This window comes from Callospermophilus lateralis, chromosome 15, assembly GCF_048772815.1.
Source record: "Callospermophilus lateralis isolate mCalLat2 chromosome 15, mCalLat2.hap1, whole genome shotgun sequence".
In the NCBI taxonomy this organism is placed as follows: domain Eukaryota; kingdom Metazoa; phylum Chordata; class Mammalia; order Rodentia; family Sciuridae; genus Callospermophilus; species Callospermophilus lateralis.
This window is the reverse complement of record NC_135319.1, coordinates 70,571,348-70,590,631: the sequence shown is the minus strand read 5'-3', so window position 1 is coordinate 70,590,631 and position 19,284 is coordinate 70,571,348. Positions and strand designations below refer to the sequence as shown.

Here is a 19,284-nt window from a genome sequence, read left to right as displayed (position 1 = left end):
TAACATTCAAATAAGCTAAAGCAAAAATTCAAGATTCTAACACGAGGAAGTCAAATATTTGTAAAAATCAAACAAAACACATTGAGTTTGAAAAAGAAATATCAATATCTCCTATTAAATTCCAGGCATAATTATGATGTGGCAAAAAAAGTGATATAGTCATTCCTACATATTCACACAGATTTGGCCAAGGACTCTGTGGGATACCCAAATCCACAGCTGTTCAAGATTCTTAAATAATAAAAAATGCCATATTATTTTCACATAATCTTGCATATCCTCCTATATAAATTAAATTATTTTTAGTTATAATACCTAATACAATGCAAATGATATGTAAATAGTTGTTCTACTGTATTGCTTTGGAAATAATTATAAAAAGTCTGTCATATTCAGTACAGATTAACGTCTTTTTTCTTCCCCCAAATATTTTCTATCCATGGTTGGTTGATTCTGCAAATGTGCGACTTGTGGATAAGGATGGCTGACTGTGCTATCATCTCCTGATTCATCTCCTGACTCAACCTCCAAATGCTAAATTGTTGAATAAAAAGAGTCTGGGGGCAGAGACATATGTAATCTGTTACATTAACAACAGTAGTACTGACTCTTTTAAAGAGTACTGACTGAATTTGAATCTCCTCTTCAGCATTTAATAGCTGGGTGACCTTGGGCAAATTGTAAAAACTTTCTATGCACTGGTATTCTACAAACAGACACAGGATGAGAGCATTTAATACTTAGCACACACCTGTCACCTAGTAAGAATTTAACATTAGCTATTATTATTTTTATTATCGTTTGCATGTAGCAGGAAAGACTTTCAGTCTTCAAAATGACAGGATAGTCCAAGAAATTAAATTCCCCTGCCTGCTTGTACCCTAATCATGCAGTGTAGCGCAACTAGAGATGCTCCATTTCAGATCTGAGTACCTAGTGATCTGGGGTCTTCGTCCGTCTCCAGCCAAATGAGAAAAATAAGAACAAATTAACCTGACTTAAAAATATTTGATTTAAAGACCTGTTCTTTATTCTTCGATTATAACCCTTGTATTTTTGTTTTGTTTTGTTTTTGTTTTACGTTAAATTCTCTGATGAAACACTGGTGAAGGTTAAATAATTGGGCTTTAACTAAAAGTGTTAAAATGCAAAATTTTTAAAAAGTTCACGATGCTATTCTGGGCCCTAAAATTCATGAATATCTTAAAGTTCAGAAATGACCTCAGACCCCTCTGGTCTTCCAACACAACGAAAGCCACACCAACCCTCCCGGGAGAGGTGAGAGGAAAGACGCCCTCACGGAACCTCAAGGAGCCTGACCGCCGGAAATGGATGGGGAGGGGTGATGGCGCAAAGGGAGGCGGGGCCCATGTGGGACACGCCCCTTCTCACGTGATCCTACCCGCCAACTGGCCGCAGGGTCCAGAGCTTTAGCCAATCCTCAGAGCTTTTGGAAGTGCCTGCCGAACAGTGCTGAGTAGAGCCAATGGGAGACTGCGTTACAGCTCTGATACCGAAGTGGAGGGCCTAATCACTATGGCTGGCCTAAGGTGAAACCGGGTAGTGGTTGGTCGTGGCCCCACAGGACTCGGCTACACTTTGTTTGAAAACTCGCCGGGAGCCGCCGCGCCTGGCGGGGCGGGCTGGCGACGGCGGCAGAGATGGATACGCCGGCGGCTGGAGCGTTGGAGCGGCTGAGGGCAGGAGTCAGAGGCCGTTTGTGAAGTCAACCGGTTCTCAGCTGCCTCTCAGGGTGCGGCCCCCACATCATCATGGGGCGGGGAACTCTTTCCCAATGTAGAACTCGCGGCCCACCCTGGACCTATTAAATCGGAAATGCAGCGCTGAGTCGTGGGTGATTCTTAGGCACTCTTAAAAGACCTAATCATTCGGTCATTTTCCTCACCAGCAAATCTGAGCCTGAGTACAGGAAACCAGGCTTTGGGGCAGGTAGGCAGCCCCTTGATTGTGATGGGAAGAACAGTGTCCTGGATGTGTTCTCCAGATCCTTCTGCCAGAGTCTTAAGACCTCATTTACCCTCGGGACTAGTTTAGAACAAAATGAGGCTCTCTGATCTGCCTTCTCCTGGCGGTGAAGTGGTGATAAAAATAGAAATCTACTGGACTCTGGAAACTATGGAAGATGTCATTAATATTTCTCAGTGGGGACATTACCTTTTATTTATACAGCCTTATATAATGAATTGATCAATGTGGTCTTTCCACTATTTAACACCTACTGAGTGTCCAGTATGGGATTTGGAAGGATGGATTTGAAGGAGATTGGAGGCTGGGAGACCAAACAGGCCATTCAGTTACCTAACTTAAGGTGAGGTGGAGAGAGTGAGATTAAATGGATGATGGAAAGGAAAGAATGAGGGAGGTTTCTCAACTCAGAAATCAAAAGACAGGAAACTTGACAGGGCATCTCTTGAAATGACAGTAGGTTGTCCCGTTGGAAATTTCCAATGAGCACATAGAAATCTAGATTATAAAGTCCAGATCTCACTAAAGAATTTAGTTTTCGGATTTTCAGCACAGATAATGATAGAACCCTCCAAGTCATTTGAGTATTTTGAGATAGGAAATGCATTTACATTTCTCTAGAAGGGCCTTGAGGAGACTCCTTAGTTAGATCATATGTCAAATTAGTCAAATGAGCCAATGGAATGCACTTGATAAAATGAAAGCATGTTATTATACACATAGGTGAAGTAAAATATTAGACATAACTTCAGTGCTGATTTTTGCCCACTTCAGAGCCCATAGTCAAAGGCCTCCAGGCTGTTCTGTAAGTAGAGGCCTAAGAATCCTTGATGAGTCTTCACATCATGGAGGAGGGCTGATACTGTGGGATCTTTCTTCATGGCTGCTATCCAGAGCTTAAGTTTTGGAGTGTGGGCTACACACCTGTGGAAGGAAGACAGAAAAGGTGTGAGCTAGGTAAACTAGATTGGCATCACAAAATCTTCTAAAAATCATTATCCTTGTCTGCAGTTTAATTTTGTTTTCCTCTAGCCTTTTTAAAGATTAAAAACATTTCCTTAAAGTGCATGTAATCACAGACTATTAGATTTTAAAGGTATCACAGAGCTCTTTGTTTTCTATAACAGGAATCTGAGAGTAAAGTGACTTGCTCAGTTTGCATAAGCACTTGTCCAAACTGAGAGACTGATAGCTTTTTAAGAGAGAATTTGGAAGACAGACAAGAATGTTAAATTTTAATTATTCTATCACCAGATTGTGACTAAAAAGTAATCCCAAATAGCTGTAGTCTCTAAGAAGTGGGAGAATGTCAGGGTGGCTGGCTGACAAAACTCAAACATTTTAGAAAATAGTGTGGAAATCTTATTGGTAATTGGGAGGTTAACCCTGGTCATAGAATCCTGCAAAACATCCTTATAAAAATGTACATCCTATGGATTTTTAATCCAGAGGGAAGAAGTAAATTTAAGCATTTTATTCCATGTCACAGAAATTTCCCACCCTCCAGGGAGTAGCAAATATAAGTATATGACTTGCTTTAGATAGCATGGGACCCTCCTGTCTGTTTTCATGCATACCAGTTGTATTAAATATTTTAACTTTATTTTTTTTAGCTTTTATTTGTTCAGAAAAAAGTACAATGTGTACTATTTCAGCTATCCTAAATTATGGACATAATATTTGAAGGTCTTACTCATTTAGCTCCACTGCTTCCAGCCGTTCAAACCAGGGCCAGATGAGATAATCAATCATAGACACAGAATTGCCACCAAAGAAGGTTGTCTTCTTATTAGTCAGAACCTGAACATTAAAAACATAAAGAGTACTGGTATTTTATGCATCTAGTAAGAATCATCATCAGAAACAATGAAGGCAAATTAAGTAAAGCATATGAGAGCAACATCTCTTATTTTGACATATCCAAGTTGGATCAAAAGTTTAAACAGCTTTAGAGTCCATTGGATTGGCATAAAATGAAATGATGAACAAAATAATCTGAAAAATGGAGAAAAACAGGTCACAAAGCATAAGATCCCTGTAAAATGCAGGACTTACACGCAGAATGTAGAAATAACTGGGAGTCAGTAAGAAAAATGGCAAAAAATTCATTAGAAAAATGAGCAAGAGGATGTCCAGATGGCCAATAATCATTTGAAAGGGGCTCGACTACATTAGTTGTCATAGAAATGAAATTAAAACTAAAAAGCAATTGCACTGGGGCTGGGGATGTGGCTCAAGCGGTAGCACGCCCGGAATGCATGCGGCCCGGGTTCGATCCTCAGCACACATACAAAGATGTTGTGCCCGCCGATAACTAAAAAATAAATATTAAAATTCTCTCTCTCTCTCTTTAAAAAAAAAAAAAAAAAAAAAGCAATTGCACTGTGTATCAGTCAGAATGGCTAAAATGAACAAGATGGAACCACTGCTGGTAGGAGTGTAAATTGGTATAACCAGGTTTTAGCAGCTTGCATACTCTGTAACCCGGCAGTTCTACTTGGAAATGTAACATACATCAATCAAAATTCTGTAATAGTTCAAATGTGAAAATGTTAATTGGGATTACATTAGATAAGTTGTGGTGTAGTCAAACTGTAGAACACTGTACCAAAGAACAGGAAAGAAGTACACAATGTAAACTTAATATTGAATGAAAGACATCAAATCCAAAAGAGTGTGTATTATATCATTCCCTTTGTATAAAGCACAAAAAGAACCCAAACTAATATTCTGGTTCTTTTTTTTTTTTTTTTAAAGAGAGAGAGAGAGAGAGAATCTTCTAATATTTATTTCTTAGTTATCGGCGGACACAACATCTTTGTTTGTACGTGGTGCTGAGAATTGAACCCGGGCTGCACGCATGCCAGGCGAGCGCGCTACCACTTGAGCCACATCCCCAGCCCCTCTGGTTCTTGATATGGGTCTGCTACCGCCCCTCTGGTTCTTGATATGGGTCTGCTACCATGATTGTGTTCACTTTGAGAAAATCCATCATGTAGTACTCATATGCTTTGGGTGCTTCTCTGGTTGCAGTTTTTCAATTAAGAAATGTCTTCAATATACCAGAAATAGACTGGATTAAACATATGGAAATATACAGGAAAAAGACTGTAAAACAGATGACAATTACTTGAAAACCAAGCACAAACAGGATGTTTCTGAAATTTAAGAAAGTGAATTGACATTAGGGTTTTGCCAAAGGGGAAAATTGAGACTCTTGTCTGGTGAACTAAACAAGCACCAAGAAATGTTTCCCTTTATAAATAAACTCCAGAATTTTTCTTAGGGCCCATGTAACATTATGCATTTTTGATTGATTATATCTACCCAACTATTCATCTCAGTAAATACTACTAAAAGGTAATCATCTAAAGAATTATGTTCTGCATCTTTGCAGCTTTTACACTGTCCAACAGAAGAATATAAAATTATTCAGGAAGAAATATAACCCCTGCCCCCATCAATTACCATTAAGAAAATTTAACTGGTAATGAAAAATCTACTTCTGCATAAAAAGACACCAGGCTCAAATGTTTTACAGAAACAGCCAGATTAGAAAAAATAGGGAACATTACCCAACCCATTTTAAGAGGTTAGATCAGCCTGTAATCCCAGCTGTTCAGAAGGCCGAGGCAAGATGGCATGTACAAGGCCAGTACAGACTCTGTCTCAAACAAATAAAAAGGGCTGGAGATGTACCCCCAGTGAGAAAGCACCCCTCTGGCTTCAATACCCAGTACAAGAAAAAAGAAGTTAGACTATTTCCAGACAACAAAACAATTGAAGATACTGTGAGAATAGATTATGGGTCAGTTCAGTTAGGAACACATGTGCAAAACTTTATTAACGATTATATTAACTTTTATGAACTACAATACACAGGAAAATCCATTGAGAACAAGAAGGTTTTATCTCAGTTATGCTAGTTTGGTTAGACACCAGAAAAATCTATCAGTAGCATCACATTCACCAGATAAAAGGGGAGAATTCTGTGAACATTTCAGTAGATGTAACAGATGCCAAAAAAAATTAAACACTCATGATTTTTTTAAAAATTAGCAAATTGAAACTCCATGAAAAGGGTTTCAGAAAAAACTCACAGTAAACTTCAGTACTCATTCCCATAAATGACAGCAAGTGTGAATTCTCTCAGTAAAACTTAAGGCTGTGTATGAATAGAATATCTCAAGGCTAAAGGAAGGCTCTGTCTCAAGCCTATATTACAGCCTCTCCAAAAAAGACAAAACACATCTGGGCTTCCTCAAGTGTTTGTGTGGTTCATGGCAATCTTTCTGCAGTGAGAAAAGTTTTTTATTATATAATACCAAGTCGGGGGGAAAACACAATGACATCCATGCTCTGATCACATTTTTTAAAAATATAGACAAAGACTGAAACAAGAATGTAAAAATGGAAACAGGTGACAAATTGTGGAGATGTGTATAATATTTTTCTCTTTTCTTTGTTATTTTAATGTCAATTTAACAAAGTATTTTAAAAACAAACCTTTGACAGTGCTTTTGGGTGTTTGGGTTTATATCATAAGCAGAACATCTTACAGCAATCAACTTTAATTTTTTTATTTTGAATTCTTCCTAATTGCCATAAAGTGACTTGGAAAATGGAAGTATGAAAAAAAGAGTAAAAGGAAAAGGAGGTAGATATACAGTATTTTGTATCATGATCAAAGCTATGAGAAATGATTACCTCCTCTAGCTTGCTGAATTCTTTCTTCAATTCTTCTTTTAGGCCAGACCAGTTTTCTTTATTTTGCCCTTTAATAAAGTTTGCCATCAAAGATGGTACCTAGGCAGAGAATGATTTCTTAGTGAATCAGTTTGAGGCTCACTACCTTAGCACTCCTACATAAAAAAAATGATTAATTTAGGTCCTAAGGAACTTAGTGAGAACCTGTCTCTAAATAAAAAAATCAAAAGGGCTGAGGATGGAGCTCATTGGTAAAGTGCCCCTGGCTTCAATCCCCAGTACAAAAACAAAAAAACAATAAAATTCTCATAGTATGATATTCCAAAAATGTCTCAGGTGCACCAAGTCCCTACATTAACAAAGGCCACAGAATGATCTTAGAAACAGTTTTTTAGACTAAGATGATATGTTGGTTAGGATTTTATGAATTGCTCATAGCAGGATTGTTGGGAGGCGGGGAGGGGAGGGGGGATAGTAGGGGATAGGAAAGGCAGCAGAATACAACATACACTAGTATGGCAGTATGTAAAAACGTGAATGTATAACCGATGTGATTCTGCAATCTGTATACGGGGTAAAAATGGGAGTTCATAACCCACTTGAATCAAATGTATGAAATATGATATGTTAAGAGCTATGTAATGTTTTGAACAACTAATAAAAAAATAAAATTAAAAAAAAAAAAAAAAAAAAAAGATTTAGGAGGCTGAATAAACAGACCTGGATCTAAGAACATTCCAAAATCTGAGAACTGGCCTAATGGGAGGTGCCCACTGCTGCCAGTGCCAGCTGAACATTAATGTTACAGCTCATACTGCTGCCAGTAAGTGGATTCTGAGGTTATCACTAGTGCTACTAGCCCCCCGTGCCATTATTGTTCTGGAATTTAATCTTGTAACCTCCACTGCACCTGAGAGCTGGAAGCTCTGCCACCAGCAGCACCAGCGACCCTCACCAAGCTTCATCATGTCTGAATTGAATGCTAACGTGTGTGGTAGGAAGAACCTAGATCACAGGCAATGGCACCAGTGGTAGAGGGAACTGGGGAAAGGGATTTTTCTGAGTTCTACCTTTCTACATAAAGAGGTGGTACAAACGGGATTACCTAAAGACATGACAGGTGTAGTGTCAGATGCTTCAATGCTTGTAGTGGAAGCACTGAATCTCCAATTTTACTTTTTATGCTTATTATTTCTGTATTTTAATATTTGGTCTTTAAGATCTCATTCAGAGAAGCACACTTAATCCGATTTAAATAAACAGGTACTTGTAAAAACATTAGAATCTCATGAAATCCCATCAATGTCAGTACAGTTTGCCCTTTTGGAACTGAAGGTTTGCAGGCAACAGTTGTCTGCATTTCCATCTCTACCTGACTTGCTGGTTCTGACTGCATTTCCATCTTCACTTGCCTTACCTTTTGTCTCTTCTTGTTTTCTGTATATCATTTTCCACTCAATGCTCTTCCATTTTTGCTTCCCCTAAAGATGAACTTCTGTGGCTTTGATTTTTCAAGTCTCCTTTATCTATTTTATACGGATTTATACTGACACACACACATCCACTTGTTTTTTTTTTCCTTAACACCTTTACTGAATTAGTTTCTGTATCTAATTTCTACATTCCCAGGAGAGAAGATGACTAGCCAGGTATGGCAAGGCGGGATTGGGGTTTATTTCTGGACTAATGAGCTGTGGCCAGGAGAGCAGGATCATAAGCCATCTTTTTTTTGAAAGTGAACAGGGAAATAATGGTGGGAATCTCCAGCTTTACTTTTCATGCTCATTTTCTTTTTGGACAGTACAATGAATTTTGGAACCAATTTTTAAACACCCCAACATTTCTTGTAAAAGTCACATTCCCTTTCCACCAACTTTAACAGCAGCCACTCTGCTTTTCTTTGACCCTTATCCTGAGAAGCCACATGATTCTCTCCTCCTTCACTATACCTTTGCAATACTCCTAAAACAAGAAGATCTCCCTATAAATCTCTCATATTTTAAGTATTTTTAAAACACATTCTTTCTTTAGAGGCAAAGCATTCCTTTATATACTAACCATGTTATCAAGGTAATAATGTTTAAAGGGATGTAGTAGGACATTGCTATTCTGGGTATCTACATACACATCCACTGGTTTTTCTTTGCTGATACTAATTGTTAACAAATCCACGTTGGTGCTAATTAATGATGTAAACATTTCTTAAGGGATTCCATTTATTCAGCTGAGAGTTAGGGCCAACACAGAGTTGATGCTCACTGCTAGATGCTATGACTGTAACAAGAACTAACACTGAGTAGGTCCCATGAGACAGACTCTGCTCTAGGTGTTTCATATTAATTGATTTTTACCTCATAAGATGGGAACAATTATTATAATTATTTGAAAATGATGAACTAACTAAATAATTAAAAATGATGAACTTAAGAGGCAAAGTAACAAGTAACTTTGGCTCAGAGTCACACAATGTGCAAGTAGCCAAGCTGGTCACAAATGCAAGCAGTGGACCAAGAGTGATCAAAACACAGTCTCCACACTCACAGAGCTCACATTGCCAGTGCAATACATGGGCAAATGGTGGGTGATTACGAGGGCCAAGTGTCACAACAGGAAAGTGAGCATATCTGGGACACTGACCAGCCCAGACAGACATCTGGAAGGTAGCAATACCCAGGCAGATATGTGAAAGATGCCTGGGGAATAACCAGGCCAGGTAAGACTGTAAGAGCCTTGTCCAGCAAGAGTTGAGAAAGAGAAGGTTCCAAGTATGGGGAAAAGTGCAGAATGACTGGAAAACAAAATGTCAGAAGAGTGAAAAGGGAACACTTTGGAGAGGTAAGAGGGAACCAGATCATGGAAGGACTTGTGGGACATATCAAGCTAACAAGAGCATATTGCTCTATTGTCTTCCACTCCCAAATCACTGAACCATCATAAATGACAGTGTTGATTTACTTAAAAAACAAAGCATTTTCAAATAGAAACTGAAATTCCTTGTATACCCACCTTAGAAAATAACTCAAAGACCATCTTTTGGCAAGCTTTTTCATAAGGATCATCTGGCAACAGCTTCTTCCCAGGATATGCTTCATCCAGGTACTCACAAGTGATGGTAGATTCAGAGATCAACTGACCCTGACTGTTTTCCAGAACTGGCACTAAACCCAGGGGATTCTTCTTGAAATACCACTCAGGCTTATTTCTCAGGTTGATATTGATGATTTCATGCCTGAAAGATACAAGATTATGAAGAGACTGAACCATTTTCTGTATTTCTGTATAAATTTTTAAGTCCTACCATCTACTTAGTTCAGACCCCAATTTTAGGGGTTATTTCTGCCTTGATTTCCTCCATACCATTTTTTTGTTGTTGTTGTTTGTTTGTTTGTTTTAAGAATTTGAATATTTTAGCTAGCTGTGGTGGCACACATTTGTAATCCCAGCTATTTGGGAGGCAAAGGCAGGAGGATCACAAGTTTGAGTCAGCCTTGGCTACTTAGTGTGGGCCAGTCTCAAAATAAAAAAATTAAAGAGAGCTGGGAATGTAACTCCATGGTAAAGCACCTGAGTTCAATCCCTAATACCTAAACAAATAAATAAAAATTAAAAATAAAAAGAATATGACTATTTTGACTATTCAACTGTTTTGACTATTCCACTTCCTATGAGTGGAATCATGTAGTATTTATCTGAGTGATTTATTTTACTTAGCATAAGGTTCTCAAGGTCCATCTATGTTGTCACATATTGCAGAATTCCCTTTTTAAAGGTGAAACAGTATGTACTTATCACATTTTCTTGATTTATTTATCTATGGATGGATATTGGCATTAGACCAATTATGTAAGAGTGCTAATATCTCTTTGAGATCCTGATATTGATCTCAAAGAAATGGGCATCTAATTGAATTGTATCCACTACACACCATATAAGAATTAACATGATAAAATTCAGTTTCTTTCACTTTGATTCAATTACTCTGAATTTAACAACAACAACCAAAAAAAAAAAAAAAAAAAAAAACTTGCTTTTTTTTTCCCCAAGAGTTATTAAGGGATCTTAAAAAATTCACTCACAAAATAAACTTTCAAATTAAATCCCCATGAGTTGTTATGCTTTTTAAAATGTAACTAGTTTTAAAGCATTCAAGTTAAACCAAAAAAGGAAAAAAACAGGTGAAGTCCAGGCTATTTTCAGACTGTAATTAGAACTACCATGTATCTTGCTTGAGAGATTAAAGAAGAAATAAAAGAAGGGCAAATGTCATGTAATTGTTAAAACCAGATTTATATAATTGTCAAAGCTGGATCAGTGTCCAATAGAAGAATTACTCAAAAGTAATAGACACCAACATCTTTGTTTCCTGTTTCTCCATGCATAGCAGTAGCTAGAACAGTATTTGGTGTGAGATTTTAAATAAATAATCCTCTGTAGAAACACACGAATAATCATCCATTTGAACGTGTGTGTGTGTGTGTGTGTGTGTGTGTGTATTAAAAGGCTCATGTGCTGACACAATACTGAATGCATTCACATTCCAGCCAATTATGAGGAAAAACATGAATTCCTGCCAAAGAATTATCAACATTTTTTGAAAATTTATATTATGAAAACAAAAGGTAGATCCTGGGCTTTTTTGCCATCAAGAAGTCTTTCAGAATACACATGCATTTTGGTAGCCTGGCATTTTGAGCCAACAATATACCTGTACCCCCACTCCCAAAGTTGGAAGATATACCTTTTAGGGAAAACAGTAATTGAATAGTTACATCATGTGGTAAAAATCTAGTACTTCACCAGTAAAAGTTTCCTGGGGTTCAAAGTTAAAATTGATCCATGAACATAGTAGATCTCTACTGTATGCACTACCTGAAAGGTGTTACCTCCCCCACTAGAGCCTCCCTCCCCACTATTATGGTAAAATAATTTCATTTTTCTTTAGAAAACTGTCTCAGTAAGATAGATGTTTTCAACCTAAGGTTCCAGAGGGAGTCACATAACTCATGATTTTGATCCCCTGAATCCATTTATGTCCTACTCCTGGATTATCCATCACATAAGTATAAGAAATGTTTTTTAATCCAATTTTAATCTTACTTGGAATGAAAGATTACAGCAAAGATTACAGTGTTTTAGATAAGCATTACTAAATAATGAACATTTTATGTTCTCAAAATCATAATTTCATCCAAATGAAATGCAAGTCTTAGGAAAGTGGTAGCTAAACCAAAATAATTTTTCCTTCAAAATCATCTTACATTTCTTTTCAGGAGAAGTGTCTACTTAACCATTTTTCCCCTTAGATGATTAAAATTACAAACTCTAAGCCCATAGAAGGAAAACTCCTTTAAGAACGTTGTTTTAAATTTCCACAGAGCCTTCTACACCACCGGTATCTAATAAAGGTTCAAAAGATTCCCCAGTCACTGGAAGGGAAGTTGTTCCAATGGATACCAGGCATCAGAAAAACCAAGTGACCTGTCCATTATGAATAACCCATCAGTCAATAACTGATAGCTTCAATAATGAGGCTTCGCAAAAGACTGAATTTTTAGGCACAGACACTTCCTTTTTTTTAATATATATATACTTTTAGTTGTCAATGGAACTTTATTTTACTTATTTATATGTGGTGCTAAGGATCGAACCCAGGGGTTCACACATGCTAGGCAAGCGCTTTATCACTGAGCTACTACCCCAGCCCCAGACACTTTATTTTATGTTGACTAAAGTAACAACACAATCTACCCGGGTGTACCCAGGATATTTAACTCAGCGCTCTTCCAAGGAGGGTCAACCCTGTACTAGGGCAAATTACTTTTCGGAAGGCTCCATAGAGCACCCATGAGTAATAACCAGATAAGAAAGAATAGTCACTAGGGTGGGAAAGCAGAAAACACGGAACCAGGAACCTGGGGCCTACCAGAGCTAAACTGCTGCCAACGATCGCCAGTGATCTTATCCAAGAGAGATCTTGGGCAAATCACTAACTTTACTGCACCTTTGGCTTCTCCAATTCTGTATAAAATGTCGGTTAATATGGAATGAGCTGTCCTAAACTAGGGGAGTCTGTGCCATTTTTCCCTCTTGAGGAAAGGGTCTGTAATTTGCCATATTCCCCACAAAAGGCTGACAATAAATTGTCGTAAAACACAAAAAGATCTCCAAATGCCCTCTCCAAAATTCCCAGCCCTGCCGCCCGCCGCAGTCGCCTCCCTGCAGGCTCCGGGAGTGCCTGGTGCCTCCGTTCTTACTCGATTCCTTTGGCCTTCAGGACCAACAGCGTCCTCTGGGCAAACGGACAGAACCTCATGCTGTAGACGCGGATCAAGCCCTCCGGGACCGGCCCTGGGGGCGCGCTTCCTGCCGGGGAGAAGCAAAGGCGGTTATGGTCCTGGCATCAGCGACCTTCAGCCTCCCGCGGTCCCCCCCAGACGCCACGGAAAGAACCCCGCGCCACGGCCCGGCCCGTTCCTCATCCGCACGACTCGGTTCCCGGAGTAGCCTCACCCAACACCCGGCCCGGGGGCACAGAGATCACCCGCTCCTGGTGGCGGGCAGGCCTCACCCTTTGCTAGGCTCCTGGCTGATCCCCCCGACATCGTGGCGCAGCGCCGGCCGAATTCTCCACGCCTCGGCTCTGGGGTTTGCAGGCGATTCAGGAAATAGGTAGCTCCTCCCTCCCAGCTCAAAAGTGCCTGCCCCCGGCTGCCGCCAACTCCGCCCGAACTGTGTCCCCCGACCCCGCGCAGCCTGCCCTCTGGAGAGAACGCACGCGCGCAGCGAGCTGAATAGGTGCCGGCGACCGACGTGCGCAGTCGGTTTCCCAGCCTCACTAAGAAGAAAGCCGCGGCGATGCAGGCCGAGCGGCTAGAGGAGCAATGTGGTCAACCAGCCGGATGCGCCCCCATCCAGCCTCCTGGTTTTAAGAGATATCCCTTAAAACACGGGAGGGGGTTGTCGGGTCAGTCTACTACAGGCCAAGACCTTCTGCCACCGGGAATGTACAAAAGGAGATCAAAATGCTCAGACCAAAAGTGGTCTCCTGTCCACCCTGTACCTATGACCTTGACCCTGCCCCTGACCTCCCTACCTCCCAGACCATCCTGACCCCAGACCAGGAAGGCGCTCCCAGGCGGTTTTCAAGGGGCATGGTCTTGGGACTGTTTCTCGCCCTGGGGGCCTTCGCCCGCATCGCAGCGCCCCCTTGGTTCAAAGGCTTCCTACACTTAAGCACCTGTGGCAGGTACACAATATTTCACAGAGCTCTCTCCAAAGGCTCCTGTTCTCCAGACGCCCACGGCTTGTTGGAGGTCTCCGAGTCGCCTGGACAGCCCTTTCCTTTTTCTGCCAATGCTAGCTTGAAGTGACAACCGGGAGGGACACTGCCCCTACTCTCACCCACAGGACACCTTTTAACCCGAAAGAGTACAAATGTGGATATTATTAACCTCCCAAGAGTGGTGCTGCTTCCAAAAATCAAATATTTGTATTTCAAAACCCTTATTACAGAACGGGATCAGAGTTAAAGAAGCGTTCAACTGAGTGGATTTAGCCTTCTGGGTCTACGGAAAAAATGGTCTGGCCAGAGGATGCACTCAAAAAGCCCCTTTAATTTAGAGATCAGGTAAGATGGTTTCTGGGGCACCATGATACACGTAAGGAAAAAAAAAAAAAAAAAAAGACTATTCAATCATTTGCTTGCCTGCCTAGTTTTAAAAGCTGATAACTCCTGGACTGGTCTGGAAGGGGATGTCTGTTTAATTTTGCTTGGCTCTGTTATGGGAGGGGCAGAGAATGAGATGATAAGCTTGCAGTCTTGGAGCTCCCTGTTGTTTTGATCCTGGTTCTCCCCCTGTGTTAGTTTACTAGGGTTAGAGTAACAAAGTACCAGCGTGGTTTAACCAGCAGAAACATGTCTCACATCTCTAGAAGCTAGAAGTCCAAGATGAAAGCGTCAGCAAGGTAGCTTCCTTCTGAGGACTGTTGAGGAGAATTTGCTCTATGCTCTCCCAGCTTGGTGATTGGAGGCAATCTTTGGTATCCCTAGGTACAAAAGCCTCAGCCAGTCTCTTTCTTCACCTTCACAAGGAATCCTCTGGGCTCATGTCCATCAAAATTTTTTTCTTTTTTAATCAGGACCTCAGTCATACTGAGTTAGGGTCACACTCCAGTATGACCTCATCCTAATTTAATTAATTACATCTGCTACAGCCCTATTTCCAAATAAGGCCACATTCAGAGGTACTGGGGATTAGGATATTACAGTATGTGTGAAGTTGTGGGTGGACACAGTTCAACCCATTGCCCCTTATTATCCCTGTGGAAGCAGGCAAGTCACTAACCTGTGTATTTCAGTTTCCTCATGTAAAATGGGATGGTAAAAACTTAATGCCTTTTATAGAGTTCAAAGAACGATTAAATTAGTTAATATATAGAAAGCATTTAAATATTACATGGCATAGAATAAGTGTTAAATAAATAATATCATTACTACATATTTCTGTTTAATTAAATAGGCAAAAATAAAACTAAATTTAAAATACGGGCCTTGCTTTACTCTATTTAAAGAAATAAAAATTTTAGGAGCACTTTTTTTTATTAGTTCTAATCAGTTATACATGACAGTAGAAAGCTCTTCAATTCATTGTACACAAATGGAGCAGAATTTTTCACTTCTCTTGTTGTACATGAAGTAGGGTCTCACCATTCATGCACTCATACATGTGTCTAGGGTAATAATGTCCATCTCAGTCCACTATCTTTCCTACCCCCTTGCCCCCTCCCCCCTCCCCTTTGCCCCATTCAAAGTTCCTCCACTCATCCCATGCCCCCCCCATTATGGATTATCATTCATTTATCAGAGAAAACATTCAGCCCTGGTTTTGGGGATTGACTTATTTCACTTCACATGATATTCTCCAACTCCATCCATTTACCTGCAAATGCCATAATTTTATTCTCCTTTAATGCTGAGTAATATTCCATTGTGTATATATACCACAGTTTCTTTATCCACTCATCTATTGAAGGGCATCTAGGTTGCTTCCACAATTTAGCTATTGTGGATTCAGCTGCTATAAACATTGAAGTGGCTGTGTCACTGTAGTATGCTGTTTTTAAGTCCTTTGGGTATAGACCAAGCAGTGGGATAACTGGGTCAAACGGTGGTTCCATTCCAAGTTTTCTAAGGAATCTTTTAGGAGGACTTTTAACATGTTAATGACTTCATGCAAATAACCTTATAAATTTAAACCTAGCTGGCAAATCTTTAATTAGACAAACTAAAATTTTCATATCATGGTATTATGTTAGAATTTTATTTGGAATTTCCTGTTCCCTAGTTAATTAGTAGTAGAATGTTTTGTTATAATTTTTTGAAAGAGCTAATTCATCAATAAAGTAAAATAATAATTCCTCAAAGAAACAAATTGAAAAGAAAGTACACTATATCAGGCAATGCCTGTACTATAGTACTGCTATGTGTTATAGTAGATCATTTCCAAATCCTCTGCAGGTACACACATAATGTGAACATCTGATGTACATCACTGTGAGCAACAGTTGAAATGGCACAGTACTGCATTTTATTTATTTATTTATTTATTTATTTATTGGTGCTGGGCATTGAACCCAGGACCTTGTGCATGCAAGGCAAGCACTCTACCAACTGAGCTATACATTTTGCAGCAATAATTTTCAATAATAAATCTGAGTAGACTAATCTGAACTGATTCTGCTGGTTCTAAGGTCAAAAGCAATGACCATAAGAAATAGTTATCTATCTTCTAAATAGCACCTGTTCTCATTGCTCATATACATCCACTTGATACAGTATTCTTCTGTGACATTTCAGGAATGTAACTTGAGTGTGTTTATACTTTTAAATATATATTTATGTTAATAAGAGTAAGTTAGGAATATTGAAAATCACATTAATTGTTTCAACATTGTTGCTATTTTAAGAAATAATGTTTTACAAAAAAATTTAGAGGAAATTTATCTTATAATATATTTTTTAAATTAGCATTCAGTGATGGTCCAGAGCAGGGAGACACAAGTTTTTATAAAAGAGATTCCATGAAAGATACTGGCTAAATGATTGAGTGAAAAAATTAGTCCCAGAATCAGATCAATGAAAAAATATATTATCCTTACAATAAGGATCCATATGGGAATACATTGTCCATAAAGAAAGGAGCTTAAATAGAAAAAAAAAAGTGAGGAAATTTAAAAAGTACATTTAGAGAAGACTGGATAAATTGTGGTATTTCATTTAATGGACAATTATCCAGCAATGAATACTAAGAGACTACAGCTATAGCTATCAACTTTTAAATCATCTCAAAAACATAAGATTGAGTCATAAAAGCAAGTCAAAAAAATATATGGCATGACTATGTATATTTAAAATATGCACAATTAGGGGCTGGGGTTGTGGCTAAGCAGTAGAGTATTTGCCTAGCATGTGTGAGGCCCTGGGTTCGATCCTCAACACCACATAAAAATAAATAAAATAAAGATATTGTGTCCAACTACAACTAGAAAATAAATATATATACACACAAAAAAATTAAACAGCGTATTGGTCATGGCACATGCATATGTGGTAGCATTGAAAATTGAGAAACAATAGCCACAGAATTCAGAATAGTGGTTACCCCCAGGAGGAAGGAAAGGAAAAGAGAGGGTATCTGGCATGGAGGGGATGCTTCAAAGATATTGGCTAACTTCCATTTCTTTGGGTGGAAGATGGCTTCTGGAGAATGGCATTGAAGCAAGAATGGATGAAATGGGAAGAAACAAGGTGGAGTCTGTTGTCACTTGAAATCCTTCCCATAGAATTTAAGTTTTTACTTTTTGCTATATTGGAAAAAAATAAGAAAATTTTAAAAAAATATTTTTTTAAAGAACAGGAAAAAAATATCCTACAGTTAAAAGGCAACTATTAAAAGGGATAAAATAAATCTATATATACTGATACAGAAATATGTTCAAGATCATTATTAAATGAAACCATTGCAGAATAGCATATAGGGGATAATTCCATCCATTGAGTACACACTTCCTGCCAGGTATCTGCTAAATATTTTACCTGGGGGAAAAAAACATTTAATCCTCACAACAATGCTAAGAATAAAGTGCTATGATGGTCATTTCATGGATGAGAAAAAGGGGGTCTGAGGTTAAGGGATTTTTCTCAATATCAACACACTTTGAAAGGTGGGGCTGGTTTTTCAACTCAAGTCTGAATAGAGTCATTTCTTAATTGCTACTATATCTCATCCATTCTAAGATTTGAATTTCTCCACATTTAATGCCCCTGAAAATTGGGATATTGTGGGAGGCCATCCTCCCACATGATTTGAGTTACCTCCCTGGCTGGGGGAGAAGTGCTTAGGCACATCTTGTGTCCAGAGCTTTCCCCACCCTTCTCAGGTCCCTCAGCTTGTCCGTGCAGAGGCATGTCTGGCTACTACCCCAAAGACCCAATCGTCGCCCCTGACCTTGGGACATTGCCCCCCTTGATCTTCATTGGATGGGATTTTCCTCAGAATTTTTTGTTCTCCAATAAAAATCCATTCCCTGGCATGTTCTCTCTCTCTCTCTCATCTCTTCAATAAACCTTGCTACCACAATAGGTGACTGGAGGCTGTAGCTAGGAGGAGCTGTCCTGGAGCTGGTTTAAAGGTAGTGTAACTAATTAAAACAAAACAAAACAAAAGGTAATTAGAGTCTATCTCTTTAATTCAAAACTCCCTAGAGATTTCTCACATTCTGGACCTTCATTCATGAAGCCGGTGCTGGTCCCAGGCTAAAGGGTATGTCTTAAAATCACTGCAGGCTGGGGGTTGTCCTGACATAGATGTGATTACCTGTGCTTGAATCTGCAGGGTAGATGTCAATGGCTTGGAAGAAAGTCTCAGAAATAATAAGAGAGGCCTCTTGCTATATTATTAAATTAAATGCTCTCGGCAAAGAGGACAGTTTTGGGGGTGGGGGGGAAGAAAGTAAAATGAATGCCTAAAACTTTGGTCTGAAAAATTTTCACAAAAGCTTGATTCTAAAAGTGAACAAGTTGAAGCGATACTTTATTTCACTGAATAATGTTTCTTCTTCTACTTGCACAAAAGTCAGGACAAATATCTATTTCTAAATAAGCTTAAGCGTTCCTTTGTGATAAAAATCCATCTGCATTTTAAAAAGTTCTTTCAACAAGTGTCAAGTAAAAATTCTAGGTTTGGGATGTAATGTAATTGGCATATTATTTCCCACTTATCAGTTCAAATTAGATTTGATGAAATACAGAACATTTCCCTGACTATCCTCTAAAAAAGTACTTACTAACTTTTTTAAAAGGAAAAACACATTTTATCTACTATCCAAGAGCAAAATTCACACACACACACACACACATACACACACACACACACACACCTAAAACAGTGTTTATGCTTACCATGTGGGATGCATTGTGAAATTTCTGCTGTGTTCCTTCATTTAAAAAAAAAATGCCAGTCACAACATAATAAACTAGTATATTGGATGCATAACTGCTCTGGAGCACATACATGTTACCACACATTGGTA

General features: G+C 38.9%; 1 protein-coding gene across 1 annotated transcript; it reads right to left on the bottom strand.

Annotated features, from left to right (window-relative positions):
• Positions 1-2,670: 2,670 nt before the first annotated feature.
• Positions 2,671-13,428, bottom strand: Gsto1 (glutathione S-transferase omega 1). The gene is made up of 6 exons (XM_076834502.1): positions 13,262-13,428; positions 12,948-13,056; positions 9,700-9,922; positions 6,694-6,792; positions 3,680-3,786; positions 2,671-2,910 (listed from the first exon to the last, which is right to left on the bottom strand). The coding sequence occupies exons 1-6, from the start codon at positions 13,293-13,295 to the stop codon at positions 2,757-2,759; spliced, it is 726 nt and encodes a 241-aa protein (XP_076690617.1). The 5' UTR covers positions 13,296-13,428; the 3' UTR covers positions 2,671-2,756.
• Positions 13,429-19,284: the final 5,856 nt, after the last annotated feature.

Bases quoted from the DNA above. Each gene is read 5' to 3' on its own strand.
- Gsto1 (XM_076834502.1), bottom strand. From the start codon at position 13,295: ATGTCGGGGGGATCAGCCAGGAGCCTAGCAAAGG. The intron at 9,923-12,947 runs GTAAGAACGGAG...TGTATCTTTCAG, and splicing joins CTGAAGGCCAAAGGAATCGA to GCATGAAATCATCAATATCA. The intron at 2,911-3,679 runs GTAAGACCTTCA...TTCCTTCCACAG, and splicing joins GAAGCAGTGGAGCTAAATGA to GTGTGTAGCCCACACTCCAA.